The 24901-nt window shown below is 38.2% G+C and overlaps 1 protein-coding gene across 8 annotated transcripts; it reads right to left on the bottom strand.

Annotated features, from left to right (window-relative positions):
* Nucleotides 1-12602: 12602 nt before the first annotated feature.
* On the bottom strand, nucleotides 12603-14873 carry LOC126615249 (uncharacterized). Of its 8 annotated transcripts, none has more exons than XM_050283052.1 (6): nucleotides 14719-14873; nucleotides 14658-14688; nucleotides 14325-14559; nucleotides 13966-14141; nucleotides 13499-13790; nucleotides 12603-12981 (listed from the first exon to the last, which is right to left on the bottom strand). In XM_050283052.1, exons 1-6 carry the CDS (start codon nucleotides 14833-14835, stop codon nucleotides 12915-12917), a joined length of 918 nt encoding a protein of 305 aa, XP_050139009.1. In that variant the 5' UTR covers nucleotides 14836-14873; the 3' UTR covers nucleotides 12603-12914. The 8 variants fall into 8 exon arrangements, with proteins under 8 accessions (XP_050139009.1, XP_050139013.1, XP_050139012.1 ...); XM_050283056.1 differs by having other exon boundaries at nucleotides 14666-14688; nucleotides 14719-14849; XM_050283055.1 differs by having other exon boundaries at nucleotides 14654-14688; nucleotides 14719-14839.
* Nucleotides 14874-24901: the final 10028 nt, after the last annotated feature.

The following is a 24901-nucleotide window of genomic DNA, read 5'->3' as shown; positions in this document are numbered from 1 at the left end:
AAGGATGAGCCTTGATGTAATCCTACAGTTATGGGAAAGCTTTCGGTTTGTCCTTCATGAGTTCTTACGGCAGTCTTTGCTCCTTCATACATATCCTTTATAGCTTGGATATATGCTACTCGTACTCCTTTCTTCTCTAAAATCCTCTAAAGAATGTCTCTTGGGACCCTATCATACGCTTTTTCCAAATCTATAAAGACCATGTGTAAATCATTTTTCCCATCTCTATATCTTTCCATCAATCTTCGTAAGAGATAGATTGCCTCCATGGTTGAGCGCCCTGGCATGAACCCGAATTGGTTGTCCGAAACTCGTGTCTCTTGCCTCAATCTATGCTCAATGACTCTCTCCCAGAGCTTCATTGTATGACTCATTAGCTTAATACCCCTATAGTTCATGCAATTTTGTACGTCGCCCTTATTCTTGTAGATAGGCACCAAAGTGCTCATTCGCCACTCATTTGGCATCTTCTTCGTTTTCAAAATCCTATTGAAAAGGTCAGTGAGCCATGTTATACCTGTCTCTCCCAAAAGTTTCCACACTTCGATTGGTATATCGTCTGGGCCTATTGCTTTTTTATGCTTCATCTTCTTCAAAGCTACAACCACTTCTTCCTTCCGAATTCGACGATAAAAAGAGTAGTTTCTACACTCTTCTGAGTTACTCAACTCCCCTAAAGAAGCACTCATTTCATGTCCTTCATTGAAAAGATTATGAAAATAACCTCTCCATCTGTCTTTAACCGCGTTCTCTGTAGCAAGAACCTTTCCATCCTCATCCTTGATGCACCTCACTTGGTTTAGGTCCCTTGTCTTCTTTTCCCTTGCTCTAGATAGTTTATAGATATCCAACTCTCCTTCTTTAGTATCTAGTCGTTTATACATATCGTCGTAAGCCGCTAACTTAGCTTCTCTGACAGCTTTCTTCGCCTCTTGCTTCGCTTTTCTATACCTTTCACCATTTTCATCGGTCCTCTCCTTGTATAAGGCTTTACAACATTCCTTCTTAGCCTTCACCTTTGTTTGTACCTCTTCATTCCACCACCAAGATTCCTTTTGGTGTGGGGCAAAGCCCTTGGACTCTCCTAATACCTCTTTTGCTACTTTTCGGATACAACTAGCCATGGAATCCCACATTTGGCTAGCTTCCCCCTCTCTATCCCACACACATTGGGTGATTACCTTCTCTTTGAAAATGGCTTGTTTTTCTTCTTTTAGATTCCACCATCTAGTCTTTGGGCACTTCCAAGTCTTGTTCTTTTGTCTTACTCTTTTGATATGTACATCCATCACCAACAAGCGATGTTGATTAGCCACGCTCTCTCCTGGTATAACTTTGCAATCCTTACAAGTTATACGATCCCCTTTCCTCATTAGAAGAAAATCTATTTGTGTTTTTGACAACCTACTCTTGTAGGTGATCACATGTTCTTCTCTCTTCTTAAAGAAGGTGTTGGCTAAGAAGAGATCATATGCCATTGCAAAATCCAAGATAGCTTCCCCATCCTCGTTTCTCTCCCCAAAACCATGGCCACCATGAAAACCTCCATAGTTGCCTGTCTCCCTGCCCACGTGTCCATTTAAATCTCCTCCTATAAATAACTTCTCCGTCTGAGCAATTCCTTGCACCAAGTCTCCAAGATCTTCCCAAAATTTCTCCTTTGAACTCGTATTCAACCCTACTTGAGGTGCGTACGCACTAATCACATTGGTAAGTTCTTGTCCTATTACAATCTTGATTGCCATGATTCTATCTCCTACCCTCTTGACATCTACAACATCTTGTACCAAGGTCTTGTCCACGATGATGCCAACCCCGTTTCTCATTCTATTTGTGCCCGAATACCAAAGTTTAAACCCTAAGTTTTCTAGATCCTTTGCCTTACTACCAACCCACTTAGTTTCTTGTAGGCACATAATATTTATCCTTCTCCTCACCATAACTTCCACTACTTCCATAGATTTTCCCGTTAAGGTTCCTATATTCCACGTTCCTAAACGCATTTTGCTCTCTTGAACTCTACCCTTCTGTCCTAGCTTCTTCACCCTCCCTTGTCTAATATGATCAAAGTACTTCTTTTGTGTATCCCAGGTAAAGTTGATAGGAGCATATGCTCCCAAACAACTTTGAGTGGAGTCGTTCGAAAAGAAGTTTCTATGGCCCCCTTGCTCATTTAACACTGCATCCGGGTGCCGATGGAGATACAGCGACCCTTGCTCACTTATCACTGTGCTCGGGCCACACAGCGCGCCACTTACGGGTGACGCCCTAGCTTTAGCGCGATTTTGTTCTGGATTCATTTTCATAAGGATTCGACGTGATCATGGAGTGCCGGCTGTCGACTACCTGACGCCCTCCCCCTCCTCCTTTATCCGGGCTTGGGACCGGCCATGTAAGACATAGGCGGAGTTATGGTATCCACTAGTGTAAATACTTTAAATTAAAGATCAAATTTATTCATTACATTCTTATAGGGTCGAGGAGTGTATCTGTAAAAAATCATCAAAATCAGAGATAAAATAACCGTTAAATTGTGATTTTTCATTCATAACCGTCGAAAACTTTCGTTCCATTACGTAATCTCTGAATGTTTGTTTTTTACGATTTTTTACGTATGCGATCTTGGAACGTGTACACATAATTTTGACGGTTGGATCGTTGAAAAAAGCTTCTTAGAATGCATATTGTATCAAAATGGTAGATTAAACAAACACTTAGAGTTAATATTATACTTCTATTAAGTATAAAATAAGTTTTTGTGGTATCCACTAGTGTAAATACTTTAAATTAAAGATCAATTTTATTCATTACATTCTTATAGGGTCGAGGAGTGTATCTGTAAAAAATCATCAAAATCAGAGATAAAATAACCGTTAAATTGTGGTTTTTCGTTTATAACCGCCGAAAACTTTTGTTCCATTACGTAATCTCTGAATGTTTGTTTTTTACGATTTTTTACGTATGCGATCTCGGAATGTGTACAAATAAGTTTGACGGTTGGATCATTGAAAAAAGTTTCATAGAATGCATATTGCGTCAAAATGGTAGATTAAGCAAACACTTAGAGTTAATATTATACTTCTATTAAGTATAAAATAAGTTTTTGTGGTATCCAATAGTGTAAATACTTTAAATTAAAGATCAATTTTATTCATTACATTCTTATAGGGTCGAGGAGTGTATCTGTAAAAAATCATCAAAATCAAAGATAAAATAACCATTAAATTGTGATTTTTCATTTATAACCGTCGAAAACTTTCGTTCCATTACGTAATCTCTGAATGTTTGTTTTTTACGATTTTTTACGTATGCGATCTTGGAACGTGTACAAATACGTTTGACGGTTGGATCATTGAAAAAAGTTTTGTAGAATGCATATTGCGTCAAAACAGTACATTAAACAAACACTTAGAGTTAATATTATACTTCTATTAAGTATAAAATAAGTTTTTGTGGTATCCACTAGTGTAAATACTTTAAATTAAAGATCAAATTTATTCATTACATTCTTATAGGGTCGAGGAGTGTATCTGTAAAAAATCATCAAAATCAGAGATAAAATAACCGTTAAATTGTGATTTTTCGTTTATAACCGTCGAAAACTTTCGTTCCATTACGTAATCTCTGAATGTTTGTTTTTTACGATTTTTTACGTATGCGATCTTGGAACGTGTACAAATAATTTTGACGGTTGGATCGTTGAAAAAAGCTTCGTAGAATGCATATTGCATCAAAATGGTAGATTAAACAAACACTTAGAGTTAATATTATACTTCTATTAAGTATAAAATAAGTTTTTGTGGTATCCACTAGTGTAAATACTTTAAATTAAAGATCAATTTTATTCATTACATTCTTATAGGGTCGAGGAGTGTATCTGTAAAAAATCATCAAAATCAGAGATAAAATAACCGTTAAATTGTGGTTTTTCGTTTATAACCGCCGAAAACTTTTGTTCCATTACGTAATCTCTGAATGTTTTTTTTTTACGATTTTTTACGTATGCGATCTCGGAATGTGTAAAAATAAGTTTGACAGTTGGATCGTTGAAAAAAGTTTCATAGAATGCATATTGCGTCAAAAGGGTAGATTAAGCAAACACTTAGAGTTAATATTATATTTCTATTAAGTATAAAATAAGTTTTTGTGGTATCCACTAGTGTAAATACTTTAAATTAAAGATCAAATTTATTCATTACATTCTTATAGGGTCGAGGAGTGTATCTGTAAAAAATCATCAAAATCGGAGCTAAAATAACCGTTAAATTGTGATTTTTCGTTTATAACCGTCGAAAACTTTTGTTCCGTTACGTAATCTCTGAATGTTTGTTTTTTACGATTTTTTACGTATGCGATCTTGGAATGTGTACAAATAAGTTTGACGGTTGGATTGTTGAAAAAAGTTTTGTAGAATGCATATTGCGTCAAAACAGTACATTAAACAAACACTTAGAGTTAATATTATACTTCTATTAAGTATAAAATAAGTTTTTGTGGTATCCACTAGTGTAAATACTTTAAATTAAAGATCAAATTTATTCATTACATTCTTATAGGGTCGAGGAGTGTATCTGTAAAAAATCATCAAAATCAGAGATAAAATAACCGTTAAATTGTGATTTTTCGTTTATAACCGTCGAAAACTTTTGTTCCATTACGTAATCTCTGAATGTTTGTTTTTTACGATTTTTTACGTATGCAATCTTGGAATGTGTACAAATAAGTTTGACGGTTGGATCGTTGAAAAAAGTTTTTGGACCGCCAGCAATAGATAATTTTGTAGTAGTGAAACCTTAAATTTATTTAACCGTTAATTGTTATTTACACTTTATTCTTCTGACTGAATTTCATTTTTAAAATTTTATTTTTTGAAAACATGATCATCTGGTGGATGTAAGAAGATGATATCACGTTTCGATATTTACGATTAACTGAAATATGAGTCAATGTCATATAATTTGTAGAAACTTTATAAACATCAAGCAATATTTTCACTAACCGTAGAACTCTAAATATAATATCAACGATCCAACGATCCAAACCGTTCATCTACCTGCACCCTCTAATAGATCATGTTTTCAAAAAATAAAATCTAAAAAAACGAAATTTGATGAGAACAATGAAGCATAAATGTAAACAACAATCAACGGTTAAATTTTGATTTATGATTTATATGATTATAGTGGCGAATTTCGAAGTTAAGCTCTTCATGAAAGTTATAAAGCTTGTCATTACGAGTGTTTATATATTTTTTTCTATATTTTTTTACACTTCTACATTAATTAAAAAACTATTAAAGACTTTAGGTAAGCGAAAATATACTTAAAACAAAATTGCGTTTTTATGTTTTGGATGTGATAATATGAAATGTATATACTTATTTAGTATTATGTTTTTCATTTGATTATTTATTGGTTTAAAATATATTTTCCTTAACGGGTAACGGGTCGGGTCATATTACCTGTTAATATTATCGGGTCGATTTCGGGTCGGGTCATTTTACCCGTTTATTTTAACGGGTGTTACACGACATGACCCGTTAAGATATCGGGTATGACACGAAAACGACACGAACACGGAAAACACGACACGAATGCCAAGTCTATCTAGAAGTGCTCACTCCAACTCGGACGACTCAATCGACGACGAAGACAACACGCCCGGTTGGGACGGCGGTATTTGGTGCTCATTCTCTCTCGATTCTGCATTGAACTTGTTCGCTAGCTTCGACATGTCAACAACGTGGAGTCCCAGTAGGCAAGGGAGTATGCCCACGCCTACCACGTCAGTAGTTAACTGACAAATTAACGGATAAGAAAACGAGGTCTAATATTTCAACGAATTCGTAAGTTGATGTATGACATTGCAATGTTCAAAAAATGTGGTATGCGTTTGTTATGTGACTCAAAGTTAAGATGGTAAAATGTAATTTGCCCTTTTTTATTTTTCAAAATTTGGCCGAGAAAGTGTACCATGCGGCTCCCACGTCATCATTTAATGACCAGATTGACAGAAAATTTAACGGAGGTCTGATATTGATACATAACATTGCAATGTTTAAAAAAAAAAGAGAAATGCATTTGTTATGTGATCCAAAGTGAGGTGGTAAAATGTGATTTCCCCAAAAAAAATTTAACCCGTCACTAAATGCGTAATTTGGAGAGAAGGAATGATGAGCATGAGTTCTCTACGTTTTGATGCCAAAGAGTAAGCACAACTAGGAATCTTGTATACACCGTTTTGGCATATTCTGTCGCCGGACAACAACTTAACAAACTAAATTGCTGGCCTTCCAACTAAAATTGCTGCCCAAACGCTTCCATACACGCTCTAGTCTGCTCATCTAAGCCTTTGAACCAGAATTGGTGGCTCCCAAACTTCAAAAAACAAATATAGAGAAATACAACTTAGAAGAAAGTGCCCATGAAAGCACAACTCAAGGACTTTGTCTTTGGACTTCACTTTTCTGGAGATGAATCATTTCGCATTGGTTGATGGATGATTACTTTCAAAAACCTCAAAAATTACGCTTCTTCAGTTTCGTGTTTTTTTTATGAGCAAACGATATTATCTACATTAAGGGAGAGCGAGTAGATTTAACCTCACAATGAGCTAGCAATAATATGGTTCAAATTCGCCTTTGGTGAGAATCGAACCTAAGACCTCTCACTTATAAGTGAAGAGAAATACCACTAGACTGTAATACTAAGTGGCTTCACTTCAGTTGTTTTTATCTTCTATGTTTTGTTAGTTATGTTGATGCAAAAAACCGGAGGTCTGGAAACAATGTAAATCCGACCGTGAATCTGTAAGTAATGTAAATAACACACTGATTATGTATTTATCTGAGAGGTGAGGGAGAGAATGTGAGAGCCTCTGAGAGTGAGGTTTGAGAGGGGGTGAGGAGCCTTAGGAATTGGCCTCTCTTAATTGTGAGGGTGAGGGGTCATTTATAGAATAAGGACTCATCACTTATCACATATTTGCCCCTTCCTTGATCATATAATTACATTTAAGTCCCCCGAGTATTTGTACGAGATCTAAATACGAGGCCCTAAATATGGTATAAATAGTAGTCCCTCAAGTCTTCAGTTAAGAGAGTCTTTTGGCTGGAGACTTGAAATTCAGTCCATGTGTGGGCCGAAGTAACTAGATGTTGTCTTGAACTGATGTTCGATATGAGGCGGTGCTCAATCTGAAATGACGCTCAACTAGAGGTAGCACATGCTGCGAGGCTGCGAGGCTGCTCAGCTCGTGGCTTATGTTGCCTTGGTTTGCTCGGCTTGTGGCGTTGAAGGTGAGGGAGTCCCTTTTATAGAATAAGGACTCGCTCTTCAATACATGAATGATGGGCTAGAGTTGATGCTCTCTAATGGTGGTGAGGGAGTCCCTTTCATAGAATAAGGGATCGCTCCTTAATACATAAATAATGGGCTAAGTCCCCCAAGTATTTTTCATGAGGCCCAATTGAGTCCCCTAAGTATTTTTTTTATTACCCTTTGATGGGGTTTGTACATATATCTCTGAAAGATACGAAAAATAAATTACATCATACAAAAACAAGAAAAGTAAATCACACCATTCTGGTGGGGTGTTTATTCTTTGCTTTTGCAGTGTCCCCACGTGCCTCTATTTTGCTTTCTCTTTAATCAGAAAATGATGGCTTTCTTCTTTTGCTTTCTCAGAAATCAGAAAATGATGGCTTTCTCCTTTTACTTTTCTTGATCTCTTGCGTTGTCTCCCATGTGCTCCCCCATGATTCTTCCTCCCGTGCAGCTCCCCACATTCGATCCTTTTGCACATGACCACTGATAGGAACGAATTGACCTCCTGAATATTCAGACTCCTTCCATTTGCCCAAAAGATTCACAAGGAAATTTCCGTTGTACCTCCTGTAAAGCAACTGGGAGATAAAGTAAAGGTTGGACATAAGTGCAAACTGCAAAATGATGGGCATGTTGGAAGTGTAGAACAGCTTGATAGGATAAGAACCCTGCTGTCCACAAGCATTCTTTGATCTCACTAGTAGAACCACATGGAACCCTTGGAAATAAATTACTATAAGGAAGATCTACATCGTGGCAAGCAGATTTGTCACGTTAAAAAGATCTAATTCCATATGCTGCTGTACTGCACTGGTACAGACTTTCAAGCCATGACTACCTGTATAACACTAATATCCATCTGGTTTGCGATGAAGCTGGATTAGAGAAAGGAAGGTTGAGCCTTCGGACTGGTGGAGTTCCGTGAGAGAGAAAGAGAGATAGAGAGAGAAGACCAGCTTTGCTATTTTCTTTTTCTCTTTTTCAATTTGTTCCTACTGCCTGCTGCTGTTCAAAATTATATCCAGGTGAATGCAATTGCATTGCCTACTGTGCATTTCCCATCGGACCATACCAACCGAGCAAAGCTGCTTGTACCGGATGGCGAAGAACCAGCAACAAAAGTCACGGTATATGTTTTCTTCTCGTATGCTTGAGCATGTAATCCTCGCAAGCCTGGACAACATACTTGCTTCCAGATTTGGTAAGGTTAAGGTAGTCCATAGAACTGCCACTCGAGAGCGGAAATCAGTCGCGGAACTGACAAAGATTTTCTGGTACTGACAGTTGGACAACATACTTGCTTTCAGATCCTGCGAGGCGACACGTCGTGCGAGGCGGAACTCACAGCTGGAAACCGATCCCTGCTACTGCATATTGCACGTCGTGCGGAGCAGGAAGTACGGTCAAAGGTGAAAATGAGAAGAGGGTGGTTGGTTTGTGGTCTCATCTCTGAACGAGTTTATGAGATTTTGTCAGAAAGAGAAATTGTGTTTTGTGTGGTTTTTTCAGATCTATAGTGGATAGTGATGAGGTTGTGAATGTTTCATGGTGGTGAGATGAAAAATTGAAATAGAACCGACATTGCTTTTCGTGTCGATTCCCACAGACGGCGCCAAATGTTGATGCACAAAACCGGAGGTCTTGGAACAACGTAAATTCGACCGTGAATCTGCAAGTAATGTAAATAACACAAGATGTATCGTGGTTCACCCCAAGGTTTGGGCTACATCCACTCTGATTATGTATTTATCTGAGAGGTGAGGGAGAGAATGTGAGAGCCTCTGAGAGTGAGGCTTTGAGAGGGGGTATGGAGCCTTAGGAATTGGCCTCTCCTAATTGTGAAGGTGATGGGTCATTTTATAGAATAAAGACTCATCACTTATTACATATTTGCCCATTCCTTTATCATATAATTACATTTAAGTCCCCCGAGTATTTGTACGAGATCAAAATACGAGGCCCTAAATATGGTATAAACAGTAGTCCCCTAAGTCTTTAGTCAAGAGAGTCCTTTTGCTGGAGACTTGAAATTCAGTCCATGTGTGGGCCGAAGTAACTAGATGTTGTCTTGAACTGATGTTCGATATGAGGCGGTGCTCAATCTGAAATGACGCTCAACTAGAAGTAGCACATGCTGCGAGGCTCGTGGCTAATGTTGCCTTGGTTGGCTCGGCTTGTGGCGCTGAAGGTGAGGGAGTCCCTTTTATAGAATAAGGACTCATTCCTCAATACATGAATGATGAGCTAGAGTTGATGCTCTCTAATGGTGGTGAGGGAGTCCATTTTATAGAATAAGGGCTCGCTCCTTAATACATAAATAATGAGCTAAGTCCCCCAAGTATTTTTCATGATGCCCTGTTGAGTCCCCCAAGTATTTTTTTATTACCCTCTGATGGGGTTTGTACAGATATCTCCAAAAGATACAAAAAATAAATTACATCATACAAAAACAAGGAAAGTAAATCACACCATTCTGGTAGGGTGTTTATTCCTTACTTTTGCAGTGTCCCTACATGCCTCTATTTTGCTTTCTCTTTAATCAGAAAATGATGGCTTTCTCTTTTTGCTTTCTCAGAAATCAGAAAATGATGGCTTTCTTCTTTTGCTTTCTCAGAAATCAGAAAATGATGGCTTTCTCCTTTTACTTTTCTTGATCTCTTGTGTTGTCTCCCATGTGCTCCCCCATGATTCTTCCTCCCATGCAGCTCCCCACCTTCGGTCCTCTTGCACATGACCACTGACAGGAACGAATTGACCTCCTGATTATTCAGACTCCTTCCATTTGCCCAAAAGATTCACAAGGAAATTTCCGATGTACCTCCTGTAAAGCAATTGGGAGATAAAGTAAAGGTTGGACATAAGTGCAAACTGCAAAATGATGGGCATGTTGGAAGTGTAAAACAGCTTGATAGGATAAAAATCCTGCTGTCCACAAGCATTCTTTGATCTCACTGGCAGAACCACATGGAACCCTTGGAAATAAATTACTATAAGGAAGATCTACATCGTGGCAAGCAGATTTGTCACGTTAGGAAGATCTAATTCCATATGTTGTTGTACTGCACTGGTACAGACTTTCAAGCCACGACTACCTGTATAACACTAATATCCATCTGGTTTGCGATGAAGCTGGATTAGAGAAAGGAGGGTTGAGCTTTTAGACTGGTGGAGTTCCGTGAGAAAGAGAGAGAGATAGAGAGAGATAGAAGACCAGCTTTGCTATTTTCTTTTTCTCTTTTTCAATTTGTTCCCACTGCCTGCTGCTGTTCAAAATTATATCGAGGTGAATGCAATTGGACTGCCTACTGGGCATTTCCCATTGGACCATACCAACCGAGCAAAGCTGCTTGTACGGGATGGCAAAGAACTAGCAACAAAAGTCACGGTATATGTTTTCTTCTCGTATGCTTGAGCACGTAATCCTTGCAAGCCTGGACAACATACTTGCTTCCAGATTTTGCAAGGTTAAGGTAGTCCATAGAACTGCCACTCGAGAGAGGAAATCAGTCGCGGAATTGACAGAGTTTTTCCGGTACTGACAGTTGGACAACATACTTGCTTTCAGATCCTGCGAGGCGACACGTCGTGCGAGGCAGAACTGACAGCTGGAAACCGATCCCTGCTACTGCATATTGCACGTCGTGCGGAGCAGGAAGTACGGTCAAAGGTGAAAATGAGAAGAGGGTGGTTGGTTTGTGGTCTCATATCTGAACGAGTTTATGAGATTTTGTCAGAGAGAGAGATTGTGTTATATGTGGTTTTTTTCTGATCTACAGTGGATAGTGGTGAGGTTGTGAAGGTTTCACGGTGGTGAGATGAAAAATTGAAAGAGAATCGACATAGCTTTTCGTGTCGATACCCACAGACGGCGCCAAATGTTGATGCACAAAATCGAAGGTCTTGGAACAACGTAAATCCGACCGTGAATCTGCAAGTAATGTGAATAACACAAGATGTATCATGGTTCACCCCAAGGTTTGGGCTACGTCCACACTGATTATGTATTTATCTGAGAGGTGAGGGAGAGAATGTGAGAGCCTCTGAGAGTGAGGCTTTGAAAGGGGGTGAGGAGCCTTAGGAATTGGCCTATCTTAATTGTGAGGGTGATGGGTCCTTTTATAGAATAAGGACTCATCACTTATTACATATTTGCCCCTTCCTTTATCTTATAATTACATTTAAGTCCCCCGAGTATTTGTACAAAATCTAAATACGAGGCCCTAAATATGGTATAAATAGTAGTCCCCTAAATCTTCAGTCAAGAGAGTCTTTTGGCTGGAGACTTGAAATTCAGTCCATGTGTGGGCCGAAGTAACTAGATGTTGTCTTGAACTGATGTTCGATATGAGGCGATGCTCAATCTGAAATGACGCTCAACTAGAAGTAGCACATGCTGCTCGGCTGCTCGGCTCGTGGCTTATGTAGCTTTGGTTGGCTCGGCTTGTGGCGTTGGAGGTGAGGGAGTCCCTTTTATAGAATAAGGACTCGTTCCTCAATACATGAATGATGGGCTAGAGTTGATGCTCTCTAATGGTGGTGAGGGAGTCCCTTTTATAAAATAAGGTCTCGCTCCTTAATACATAAATAATGGGTTAAGTCCCCAAATATTTTTCATGAAGCCCAATTGAGGCCCAATATATGCCAAACTATTTACAAGTGTTTCAGGTTACCACTTTGAAATCCACCTTCATTATTTTTAGGGAACTTTAACAAAAAGCTCTCGGTACTGTTCACTTTAACGAAAAACCATATTTTTACTCTTAAAAATGACTATTAACATTTAAATTTAAGTTGAACGCAGAATGAGGTTATATAAGTTCAAATGGCTGAGTTAGCGTATTTGACATATCTTGTTGGTTTGTGAAGAAGTTAGAAGAAGTGTCGTTTTTCTGTGCAAGTGCTAACCCGGGTTCGTGAGACTAATAAATCTGATTAAGGAATGATATTGAGCTTGAATCGTGTTATCGTGTCGTGTTACGTCCTTATGACCTTATTATTGTGCTTGTGAATATGACAGCCTCCACTTACAAATTTGACATGATATCAAAAGGAAATAACGTTGTACCAACATGGCTTGCCCAAGAGGCCTAGAAGTGAAACAACGTTATCCCAGACATGGGGACTTACATGCAATGGATTCACTGCCATGTGGCGTCTCGTATCCAATAATACATGTTAAGTGCAATTTTTTCTCCACATGGCAATATATTATTGGATTGGGAAGCTACATGACGATGAATCTGTTCCATATAGTTGCTGTCCCTTAACACCTATATATACTTGCAGAAGTACAAATTTGAAATACATCTGATACAAAATAATTCGTATCAAAATATAAAAGTATTAAAATATAACAGAACTTGAGATAATAGCTTAGTGGTGAATGAACTTAACCAATCTAACTTGTATCCAAACTTCATCTATCGCTTCAGGTCATATAAAATTACAAAAACAAATAGGATTCTAAAATCACAAATTTGCTTCAATTCCGGATTATGAGTGTGTATATATCGTCGATTCATACCTTCCAGCTGCCCAGGTCACAGCCATTAAGGCATGTAAAGCATGGGAGTTGCAATGCATGTGGGTTTAAGTAGCTGTTCCTTCTTCCTCAAGAGAAAACCTTCCGAGAATTGCAACAGTTTCGTCTCTCGCACTGCAATGGCAAAGCAAGGAATATTTACACCACTAGAACCTGGTTGTACTAAAGTTCAGCATGCCCAAAGCAAAAAGAAACAAAAGGATAGAAAGAAGACATATCTAAAGATCAACATTCGGGATTTGATCCATCAAAACAATCCTAAGCATATTTGCATTTTAAAACTGGAGAAAAATGATTATTACCGATAGCTATCCCGACAATTTTGTTAAATTCAACGGCAGAAAAGGCATCATTAGACCAATTATTAGTTTATTACTGCCATCTTTGAGTGTGTAGTGACTAGTGAGTACTAAACAAACTTTATAAATTTCCCATAAATAGAATGCATTGATGAGACAAAATACACCATATGTTATACTTCAGCCGTACTTCATCTCTAATGAGATGCTAACTATTATTTCCTTAAGGACTTCTAGATTTAAATAACAAACCACAACAATAATGTCATATATTTTCATTTTCCCAGCCATTTACATCACAGAAAAGGTAGTGTAGTCAAGGGGATTCTTACCTTCCGGGTCGAAGAATCTTGTACCTGTCGAGTCTGGTGAGGTCCACAACTGTTGAGCCTGCACGGCCTGAAGGAAGCACACCACCATTGTAAACGTACGCACAGTGTTCCCAGAGGTTCTCAAAATCTTTGATGGAAACACTACTTGGCTGCCCACTTAGGTTTGCACTTGTAAGGGCCAATGCACTCCCCAATTTGCGTGCAATGTCCCTGATGAAGTTACAGTCAGGTACTCGGACTCCTATACTCTCCAATCCTGGGTTTAAAGACTTCTCAAGAATACTTGACTCCCCTGCAAAATACCCAAACTAGCTTTTCTTATTCAACACTGAATGTGAAAGTGACAAAGACGAAACGAAATCAACCCTATTGATATCAAGCATCAATCAAATGGTGGTGTCTATCAGAAAAAAAATCTTATACTTTTTTTTTTCTTGAATACAGAAATTTCTGTTCTGTTGCTATACCTCGGCTTAGTACAAGAGTAACGGGTCCTGGAAGGAGAGCCTCAAGCAAGCCATGGGGCAAATGGTCTGTGACAGCAAACCGCTCAATGTCCGGAACATCCCCAACACAAATTGCAAGAGGACTTGTATGCTTACGTCCTTTAATCTCATATATTCGGTTCACTGCTTCCAAAGAGCTGCAATTATTCTCCACCATTTCAGGGATGGGTTACAAAATTACACAAATTAAAAGTATGCGCTTTCTTATAAATCATCATAACAAAAAAAAAAAAAGAGCACTATACCGATATCCAAAAACAGGGTTTTAGACACTGAAGCATTAAACAAACAGGTGGAGTGCATAGGGTTGATTTCCATACCAAGCATCACAAGCGAAGCCGTACAGCGTATCGGTGGGGACGGCAATGACTGCTCCGGCTCTGAGAGCTCCGACGGCCTCTTCAGCGTGAGCTTCAGTGGCCGGACGGACCACCCCCAAGTGGGTTTCAACCCCCGCGTCGCCCTTCTCGAAACTCCAAGCCATCTTCTTCGCAGCGCAGCGTTTCAATCTAATGATGTGCACTGTTGGCGTTAAATTAGCCAATTTGCGCACGCCTGGAGAAAAGAAAAAAACAAGAAGAAATAGCTAAGTTTGATATGCTTGTTTTCTTACTCAATGTGTGTGTGCGCAAGACAGAGAGAGACAGACAGACTGACTGACGGTGGTGAGAGAATAAAGAGGAGAAGCTGCGGAGGCGGAGAGAGGAGGAGGAGGGAAGCGAAGGAGAGGCGAGTAGGGGAAGTCTGGCTGCGATTCTTGTTGGAATGTACATCCCTCTGAGTTATTCTGCTCCCTCGTAGGTCAGTCAACGACGAGGACCGGATGCCCATTTACATAACGGTAATTTAAAAGTTTGATTTCTTTTTTTCTTTTTCTCAAAGTGGTAAACAAAAATTGAGTTTTAGAGTGTTTAAAAATAGCAAAATTTGAGTTTCAAGATAAAAGTGAGATTGAAACCGAGTTTAGGGACATTGCAAAAATGAACCCTTTAGAGCATGTCCACCCCAAGGGGTAGGTCGGCTCAAAGCACAAAGAATGGACCGGCACCCCCTAAAAATCCTCCACCCAGCCCAAGCCAGGCCATAGGCAGGCTCAAAATGTGTTGAGCAATCAGCTGGGTTCTGTGACGTCACCCTAGCATTAGCATGACGTCATAGCACATTGAATTTTTTTTTTGCGTCAAGCCCGCATTTCAGACAGGGAAAAGGCGGTGGGGCCCGCTGTTACAATCGTGACAGAGGGCGCGAGGTAGAAGCCACGTGGCTCGTTCTGGGCCATTGGATTCCCAACGGTTAGTTTTCTGGACCGTTGGATTTCCAACTGTAAAAAAATTTGAAAATCATATCCAACAACTAGTGATGTGGCGAGTTGTGGGCCGTCTGATCCAGAGATCAACGGTCCATGATTTTAGACCCAAAAAAGAAAAAGAAAAAAGACATAACAATTAGAATTATGGCTGTTGGTCACATGTCAACATCTGGGCTATTGGATTTGAATATTTTTCAAATCCAACGGTCTAGATTAATTAACTTAATTAAAATTAATAAAAAATTATTAAAAATTGTTAAAAAATACGGAAATTGTTTTTTTAAAAAAATTATTATTATTTTTCTATAAATACCTAACCATCATCTTCCACCTTACACCACATTTCAATATTTTCAACACTTTCTACCAAAGCTTTCATATATTTTTTTTGTGGAAAAAATGGCTATGTGGTGCGTCGGGATTTGTTGAAAATCTTATTGGAAATCTATCCACAAAATAGTACTTTCTGACAATGATACATGGTGTGACAAGATTGGTTAAAAATTATATCCGAATTTAAAACTATTTTATTTATTTATTATTTTATAAAAAACTTAATAATATTTTAAATGGGTTGGGTGCCAGCGCATTTTTTAGACTTTGTGCCAGCGCATTTTTTAGGAGTGGAGATACATTTGGCATATTACTGTTCATTGGAGTCTATCAATGTTCACTGAGTGAATTAAATGAGCTAGGTGCTGACACATTTTTTTAAGGGTGGACTTGCTCTTAGGGACATTGCAAAATATTAACCCTTGTCTTTTTATTTAAAATAAACCCTTGTATTTTTATTTTTTTGATGCAAGCGATAGTTTGTATCAAATTGATCTAAACGGAAGAGGATTTGAGCTCAAGTGTAGAGAGAAAACATATTGTTATGACCAATTTAACTAACTCGAAATCTTGAACTCTTGTTAAATAGTTGTCACGCTATAAAAAAAGTATTGAGTTGCTTTAGAAGTGATATTGCTCAATTCTAGCTTGACGTATGGATCTAAATATATAATTAATCTGTTTGAGTTGACGCTATAAGCTTAAAATAGAGAAAAAAATTTAGGTACTGTGAACATAAGTTGTACCATTAACGTGTTATACTGAGGATGGACAATACAGTTGCTATGTCCTACTTCTTATAAATAATTAATTAAAACAATAATTACGTATTATAGTTTGAGAAAAATAGTAACGTATGTAACCATGTTCTAGTTACAGCGAAAAGCTCTTTAAAATGATTTGAGTTAACTCAATTAATCGAATACTATTTCTTTCTTTTTTTTTTGTTGGTAACCAAAGATTTAGGGGGAAATTGGTTACTCTCACCACCAACGCCATGGCATCCCCACAACCTCGAGTTGGAAGGACTTAAGCATTCACCTAACTGCAAGTTGCCACTGGTATAGATTTGCGTAAGAATTTACATATTACACACCAATGAGGATTGCTGGTAGCAGAACTCGAACCTTGATGAGGCGACGTAAAAAACAGGGACCTTACCAACTGAGCCAACCCTCTTTGGCAATCAAATACTATTTTTGAATAACATCAAGGATCAAATCTTTAATCCGATATTTATTGTGAAATAAATGTTGCAGTTACACAGAGTTTAACTTTTCTGATGTCGAAGACACGTATAATGCATTCACAATTCTTGAAACGGTCTTTCTTTGAAACTTACCTTGATAATTAGTGTGACCATCTCTCTCTTTGAAACTTCCCAACAAAGATGAGAAATCGCATTTCTTATTGCTCTCGAAGTTGTGTTGTTTACCCAAGTTCGTAACAATTTCTAGAAATGGGTCGCATGGGAGGAAGAAGGGAAAGTAGATGCCGACTCACAACCTCTGTATCCTAGATTCTTCATACGGTTGCAACGTCGACGCTGCCGGAGGATTTATTTTCTCTAGCAAAGAAGCTGTTATTCCTCATTTGCCTTGATGTCTTCACCAGAAGATAGCTTGATCTTGGCAACTGATGAGGAGCAGCTATCTGCTCGATCCTCAAGGGTCACGACTCAAGCCACCGTCAAAGACCGGGCAGAGGGTATGTAGTTGTGGTGATGGCGATGAACAGCATCTATGGAAGATGTTTTTTTAGATCTTCGCTAACTCTCATGTACAAGATTTAACCTCATGACCTCTTTGAAGACTATAAAAACTTGAATGCAACAAGATGAATGTGCACGTGCTTGATACAACAAATCTTCTCGTTGTTTTTGTTAATATATTGCTCATGTCCATGTAATTTATCATAGTAAGAAAATTAAAAGTAAAGATTTGATGTTTTATTCTTGGGATTTTTTAACTTTAATTCTTCAAGAAGATAGAAATTAAAAATAAACCTGGTATTAGATTACATATTGATTATAATCCTTAAATGTGTTCTTAATTCAAAATAATTAATGTGCATTTTAGTTAATGTCTCCCATTAAATATTTAAATTTATTAATATACAAAATTTAATTTATTTTTGACCAAAAAAGAGTTTTTTAATTTATTAATTTTATTAAACATCCTTCAAACTTGAAAGATTCAATTAATGTACCTAAATGTTAGTACCGACATGTGTGTACCAAAATGTATATTGAACTAATGTATTTAAATGTTTGTACCGAAATGTATGTACCAAAATATATGCACCGAAATGTATTATATTAAATTAATGTACCTAAATATATGCACATAAATATATTATATTGAATTAATGTACCTAAATCTATGCACATAAATGTATTATAATGAATTTAATGTACCTAAATTGTCACAGCCCGTCCCGAAATATTTAGTTTCGATGGTGTGAAATGATGGTTTTACCCTTGAACCTATGGTGTGTGATATGTTGATTGAGGTTTATTCTAAAATTTTCCTAAGTTTTTTAATACTTAGGACTTAGTTTTGTTGGTTGTGATCAACTAGGACCACACACACAAACACCCATACTTTTTCCCTCTCTCCCGTTGACTCTCTCTCTCTCTCTTCCCTTTCGGATTTCCTTCCATTTCCATACAAACTGTACGGTCAACCTCAAAACCCTTCAACCAGTCGCGGATCGACGTTAAAAAGGTAATGTTCTTGTTCCCTACAAGCTCCTAGTCCATTCGTACCATTTTTAGGATTTGAAAGCTTGTAAAACCCAAGAAACCATCACCCTTCGATTTGAGCATTGTTCATGCAGTCGTAAATGCATGATTTTTAAAGGATTTCAAGCTTTTAGGAAGCTTTAGAACGTCCTTACGAAGTTCGGAGAAGAAAAACCAAATAATTTGGACGTCGGAAAGTCGAGTTTGACGAGTTGTAAGTTTTGGCCAGATTATCGAGTCTTCTCTGTCAAGATTTTGTGGATTTCAAGCCTCAAAATTGGTAAGATTTTGTTCGTTTAGTTACAAGCTTGATTTTAGGACAAATTTGAGGTAATTTGGTCGAGTAATGACTGAGATATCAAGTTTTTTTCAAATTCCCAGTTTTCCGGCGACGGCGACGGTCATCAGAGTCAAAAGAAGAAGATGAGCGAATATTTCGTCAAAGTTGACGGAATATTCTAACGGCGTCAGGTTAGTTTTAATGGTTTATGCTATTAATTAACGGAATATTCCTTAACGTTGTTAGGGTTACTATTAGTGTGCTTGGCATGTGCCCGCACGTGGGCGGCGCGTCTGGCCTTGCCTTGGCCAGCGTGTGGCTGGTCGGAAAATTTTTCTAAAAATATGGGGATGTTCGTGAGGTTGTGTAGATCACGTTGGTATATTCAAACATCCCAATTGACCAATGTATGAGAAGTTATTAGCTAGTATTGGTTGTGTGCTTTAAATAACATTTATTCAGTTATTTCGCATATAGGTGAAACCTATCCCGAGGACAAACGCAGTCAAGGGTGACTCGGGGGCTACGACCCTTCGACATACCAGTGAGTGGGCTTTTAATTTTTAGTATATATTTATATACTTTATATTTCCCAGAAAATGCGTTTAAACAAAAGTATGCTTTGAAATGCCATGCATATAAATTTATATTCAACATTTGAATTAGTATATGATGTATAATATGAATTGGTGTTGTGGACGCTCAGATAAGTACCAGGTGAGTCATATTTTATTATATGAGATATTTATAATATGAGATGTGATTGAAAGCTCATAAACCTGGGTGATTGTGATTTAGCCAGAGATATGGTATATGCCTGTTTATAATGTCACCTTCCGCATCCTATGCTCACATTGGATCCAATTTAGGTGCACAATCTTGTCATACAAATCATCCTAGGTGGTTTCGACTTGTAGGTGACTAGCGATTTATCGCATAGCTATCATGAGTGTGTAGCATTGAGCATAACTATATTACACCCAGTCTTGTTGTACATATCCTTACAGTGGTTCCGACTCGTGTGCAGTGTAGTGCCGTATAGGTCACTTGTAATGACTCCGGCTAAATTGATTAATGAGCTATGAATTCAATCGTACAGACTTCTACAGGGGTTCCGACTAATATGTTATTTTCCATGAATTTATTTTCACCTGAGTTACTTATTCTGTTTTATATTTTTGGCATGGCATACTTATGATTATGGATATGTGAAGCATGATTTGATATATATATATATATATATATATATATATATATATATATTTATATTCCATTTATGGGAAAATTATACATGTTTTACGGCGACGGGTTAGAGCATTTGATAAATGAAATGATTTTGAAAAGCTTTTTTTTTTGCCCACTCACACTTTCTGTTTTGCGGCCCTCCAAGTTTTAGGTAGACTTGTTATTGGTGGCATTTGTGGATCTTGGCAGTTTTGACAAAGTATAATATTCGTAGGACTTCTTCTGGTACTGTATAACTAGTATTTGTTCTACTGGTTTGCACCTAGACTTCTATGCTCTGATTAGGTGTATTTACACTTATATCTCATTCCTAGCACTTTCTGCTTATTAGTGCACATTAATTAGCTTTCGCTTCTTATTTATTCGTATATTTCATATCCTTATTGCTTCCGCACTGTGCACATGGTTATGTCACTCTCACGTGACGGCCATCACACATTTATTTTAGGTCGGGGTGTGTTATAAATGAAGAAGACAAAGTACATCGAAATATATTGTATAACAAAAATTAGTTTATTTAAATGTTTACAACAAAATATATTATGATAAATGAAATGAAAATGAAAATTATAATGAAATAAAATTAATACATTAAAAATTAGGAAGAAAAAGAGAAATAATTAAAAAATAAAAATATAATTAATAAATGAGGTTATTTGTCACATCCCGGCCCGGAGCGGATCACTTCCCGGGCCCGCTCCACCACCATAGCACGATATTGTCCGCTTTGGGCCCCGACCACGCCCTCACGGTTTTGTTTCTGGGAACTCACGAGCAACTTCCAGTGGGTCACCCATCCTGGGAGTGCTCAAGCCCCCTTCTCGCTTAACTTCGGAGTTCCTACGGAACCCGAAGCCAGTGAGCTCCCAAAAGGCCTCGTGCTAGGTAGGGATGAGAATATACATTTAAGGATCACTTCCCTGGACGATGTGGGATGTCACAATCCACCCCCCTTAGGGGCCCGACGTCCTCGTCGGCACACTCGCGGCCAGGGTCAGGCTCTGATACCAAATTGTCAGGTCCCGGCCCGGGGCGGATCACTTCCCGGGCCCGCTCCACCACCGTAGCACGATATTGTCCGCTTTGGGCCCCGACCATGCCCTCACGGTTTTGTTTCTGGGAACTCACGAGCAACTTCCTAGTGGGTCACCCATCCTGGGAGTGCTCAAGCCCCCTTCTCGTTTAACTTCGGAGTTCCTACGGAACCTGAAGCCAGTGAGCTCCCAAAAGGCCTCGTGTTAGGTAGGGATGGGAATATACATTTAAGGATCACTCCCCTGGACGATGTGGGATGTCACATTATTAATGTATTAAGGGACTAAAATTAGATTTTGATCTTACTCATGGTTTTAATCTAAAAGTAATATTTGCCAAGAATTAAAATGAAGTTTTCTATTTATTGTTTTCTTCCAAGCGTTGTAAATTTGTAATGAAATTATAAAAATCATTCCGATCCATTCCTAATGTAATTATTGTACTTAAACTAGTCATTAGAATCCACTAATAATGATTATGCTTAAACTTATGTATTTGTGTAAACCCTTCACCATTAATGAAAACTCCTCTACTTCGTGGACGTAGCCAGATTTAGGATGAACCACATACATCTTGTATTTGCTTCCCCATCACTATCTCTTTACATATTACCATCACTAGGTGACCGAAGCAACCGAACGAAGGTCAAAAACTTGATACTTTACGTTGTTCCAAAGTCTCACTGATTTTGTTCATCAACAGTTAACACGTCGTCTTTCTCAAGCATATTAAATTCAGAGGACTTGTTTTCAATTCTTGATTTCTTGCTTCTTTGAAAATGCAAGGAGAACATAATATTAATACATTTGTTAGTTTGTAGACTGGGTCTCAACTCGCGATCGTTATAATTCACCTCTGTTTTGCTATTTTAAGTCTCCTTTATATGTGGCCGGTCTTCTGGTGTAGGGTAGTCCATATTTTGGAAAAGTCCTGTACAGACATAGCGTAGGAGTTGATGTTTGCACTCAGCAATGGCAAGTGTTGTTTCAACTATGTTGAATTTGAAATATCATGTCCGTCAATATACCCCATTCGTTTTTGGAATTTCTTTGTATTGTAGCTGATCATCTGGTGCAAGAGTGTATTTTGCAAAACATAGAAGTTGGTGATTGCACTCAGCAGTGCTTCTCTGAGGACAGAATGGCGGATTTCGTTTCAGCTTGGTTGCATTGCGACCAAATAAAGGAGTGTTTGGTTTAATTGTTGTGCTAATAGAAGAGTTACATCATTATCTTTCTTTGTTTGAGTATTTCTCTACTGCCCACTGGCGTTGTATTTGTCGAAGGGAACTCCACGTAAAATTAGGTAGAACTAAGCGAGTTTTGATGATTTTGAGGCTGAGGGCTAAACATATAGAAATTTGAATGATATGTTTCCTTTCTGACTTGGATACAATAGAATCCAAACAGTTGCGACGTCGATGCTGTCGGAGGATTTGTTTTCTCTAGCAAAGAAGCTGCTATTCCTCATTTGCCTTGATGTCTTCACCAGAAGATGGCTTGATCTTGGCAGTTGATGAGGAGCAGCTATATGCGTGATCCTCAAGCATCATGACTCCAGCCACCGTCAAAGACTGAGCAGAGGGTATGTGTTGTTTTGGTGATGGCGATGATCAGCAAGACGAATGGGCACGTGCTTGATATAGTAAATCTTCTCGTTGTTTTTTGTTAATATATTGCTCATGTCCTTGTAATTTGTCATAGTCAAATAACTTTGAAGTAAAGATTCAATGTTGTAATTACTAATTTAACTTTAAAAATGTTTTTCTTTATTTTTAAGTATGGAAAAGAAAAATAAAAGTTCGGAAATACTGAGTTGAAGACAAAATGGATCGGAGAAAGACAAAAAGACGCAACCATTATTTACAGATTTGATGTCTAAGCTCTGTTTTGGGCGCATACATACATTCCCAAAAAAAGCATGATTTCCCTATTCAACACACTGCTTTGCTGTGATTTATGATTGATTTTAGCCATCTAAGATCGTTTAGACTTCTAAAAATGTATTTTAAAGTTTGAAATAAAAGTCAAACTTTTTGTTTATTTCAGTCCGATTAATGTCCTTACATTTTCTAAGACTCCCCTACATTCTCAAGGATCAAGTTAAGCCTTTACATTTCCCTAAGGTTAGGGGTGGGCATGGTATGGTTTCACCTACAAAACAGAACTGGAACCAGTATATATTAACAATTCGGTTTGGTGCGGTTCCGCTTAAATTTATTACTAAAGCCATACGTACGGTTTGGTTCATGCCGTTTTATAGTTCTGAATGCTAAACCATTTGAATACCAAATCAAAATGGTATTCAAAGTTTACTTTTTTTCTTGTTTTTTGCATGCTTGCATTCAAATACGACTTCTAAAATGGTTATACCAAGTTACAAATAAAACGCGGGATAATTTGATATAGATCCAATTTTGTGAGCCATTACTAGAATTAGTCCACTACATTGAAATATGTCCAATAATTGATATTCCACGTGTTGATGCACAAAATCAGTGAGGACTTTGGTACAACAGAAAGTGTTAAGTTTGTGACTTTCGTTAGATTACTCCAGTCACTAGTGTGGATAAGTATGTAAATGGATAGGGACAGGGAAGCAAACACAAGATGTACGTGGTTCACCCAGATTGGCTACGTCCACGGAGTAGAGGAGGTCTCATTAATTGTGAAGAGTTTACACAAGTACATAAGTTCAAGCTCTCATTTAGTGAGTACTAGTGAATGATTTAGTAAAAATGACATTAGGAAATATTATGAGAGAATGATCTATATTTATAGAAGAGAGTTTCTAGTTTCATTCTGACATTGACACGTGTCGTGTTGTGATTGGCTTCTGATGTTGACACGTGTCATGTTGTGATTGGCTTCTGATGTCGACACGTGTCGCACTATGATTGGCCTCTTCGTTGGAGGGAAACTCTTCTAGGTCCTTAACGGTATAACGTTGACCGGTGCTCAGTAGTTTCGAGATTGGTCAAGTATGGTACAAACAGTGCTCCCCTAAGTTCCCGAGTGAGGGAAGCTCTTCGGTTGGATACTTGTAAGATCCAAGCCGCTGAGTAATCATGAAACTTCTAAGTACCGAAGTGTGGTATCTTCTTCACTTGCCTTATATGTCTCATAGGTAGATGTGGTGTGCTTCTCTAGAAGTACTATTCCTCCATCCAGGGGTGGTATCTTTAACCGGTAGAGATGCACAAGGTAATGTATCAATTTCACTTGAAGCTTATTTGTAATTTCAGGCTTGGTCAAGCGCGATATAAACCATGTAGTAGGAGTCCCCCAAGTCACCGAGCTAGGAGATCTGTCGAATGAGGTAACAGACAAGGTAAGCAATCAGACTTCCAAGCAAGCAACTTGGATCAGAGCTTCAACTTCGGCTTCCGGTTGATTGTTCTCTTTCTCCTTGTGTTGTAAACAGCAACAAGGATAAGGAAAAGCAAATGGAGAAGAGATGATATGATATACTTTTGCTTTTGAAGAAGTAACTTTCCACAGGCTTATTCTTGAACTGGGCTGGAGGGTTTTTTGGTTTCCTCTAGAGTATAAGGCCAACTCAAGAATTTGAGGGTCAAAACAAGTCCATCAAATCTAGAGTACGTGCGACCCTGATGATATGGGATACTTTTGCTGTTGACAAAGTAGTGGATGTATCGGCATGTATTCTGTAACGCTTGTTTCTACATGCTTCCTTGTATCCTTCTCACTTGCCCTATCTGTTCCTCAAGCAGATGTGGTATTTTCTCTGGAAGCATAAGATGTTGAAGATGAGTACTCGAGAGCAATGTCAAGTAAGTAATCAGGCAAGAGGTTTTAGGCAGTCAGTTCCTGATTGGAAGCTTGATTCCAAGTGCTGACTGATTGCTTTCTTTCTCTTTGTCTTGCAGGTAAGAACAAGGCCAAAGGAAAAGACAGGGAAAAAACATGATATGGGATACTCTTGCTTTTAA

The sequence above is a fragment of the Malus sylvestris genome, chromosome 3, assembly GCF_916048215.2.
Source record: "Malus sylvestris chromosome 3, drMalSylv7.2, whole genome shotgun sequence".
Classification (NCBI taxonomy): domain Eukaryota; kingdom Viridiplantae; phylum Streptophyta; class Magnoliopsida; order Rosales; family Rosaceae; genus Malus; species Malus sylvestris.
The sequence above is the reverse complement of the archived record's forward strand: the minus strand, read 5'-3'. Positions and strand labels throughout refer to the sequence as shown.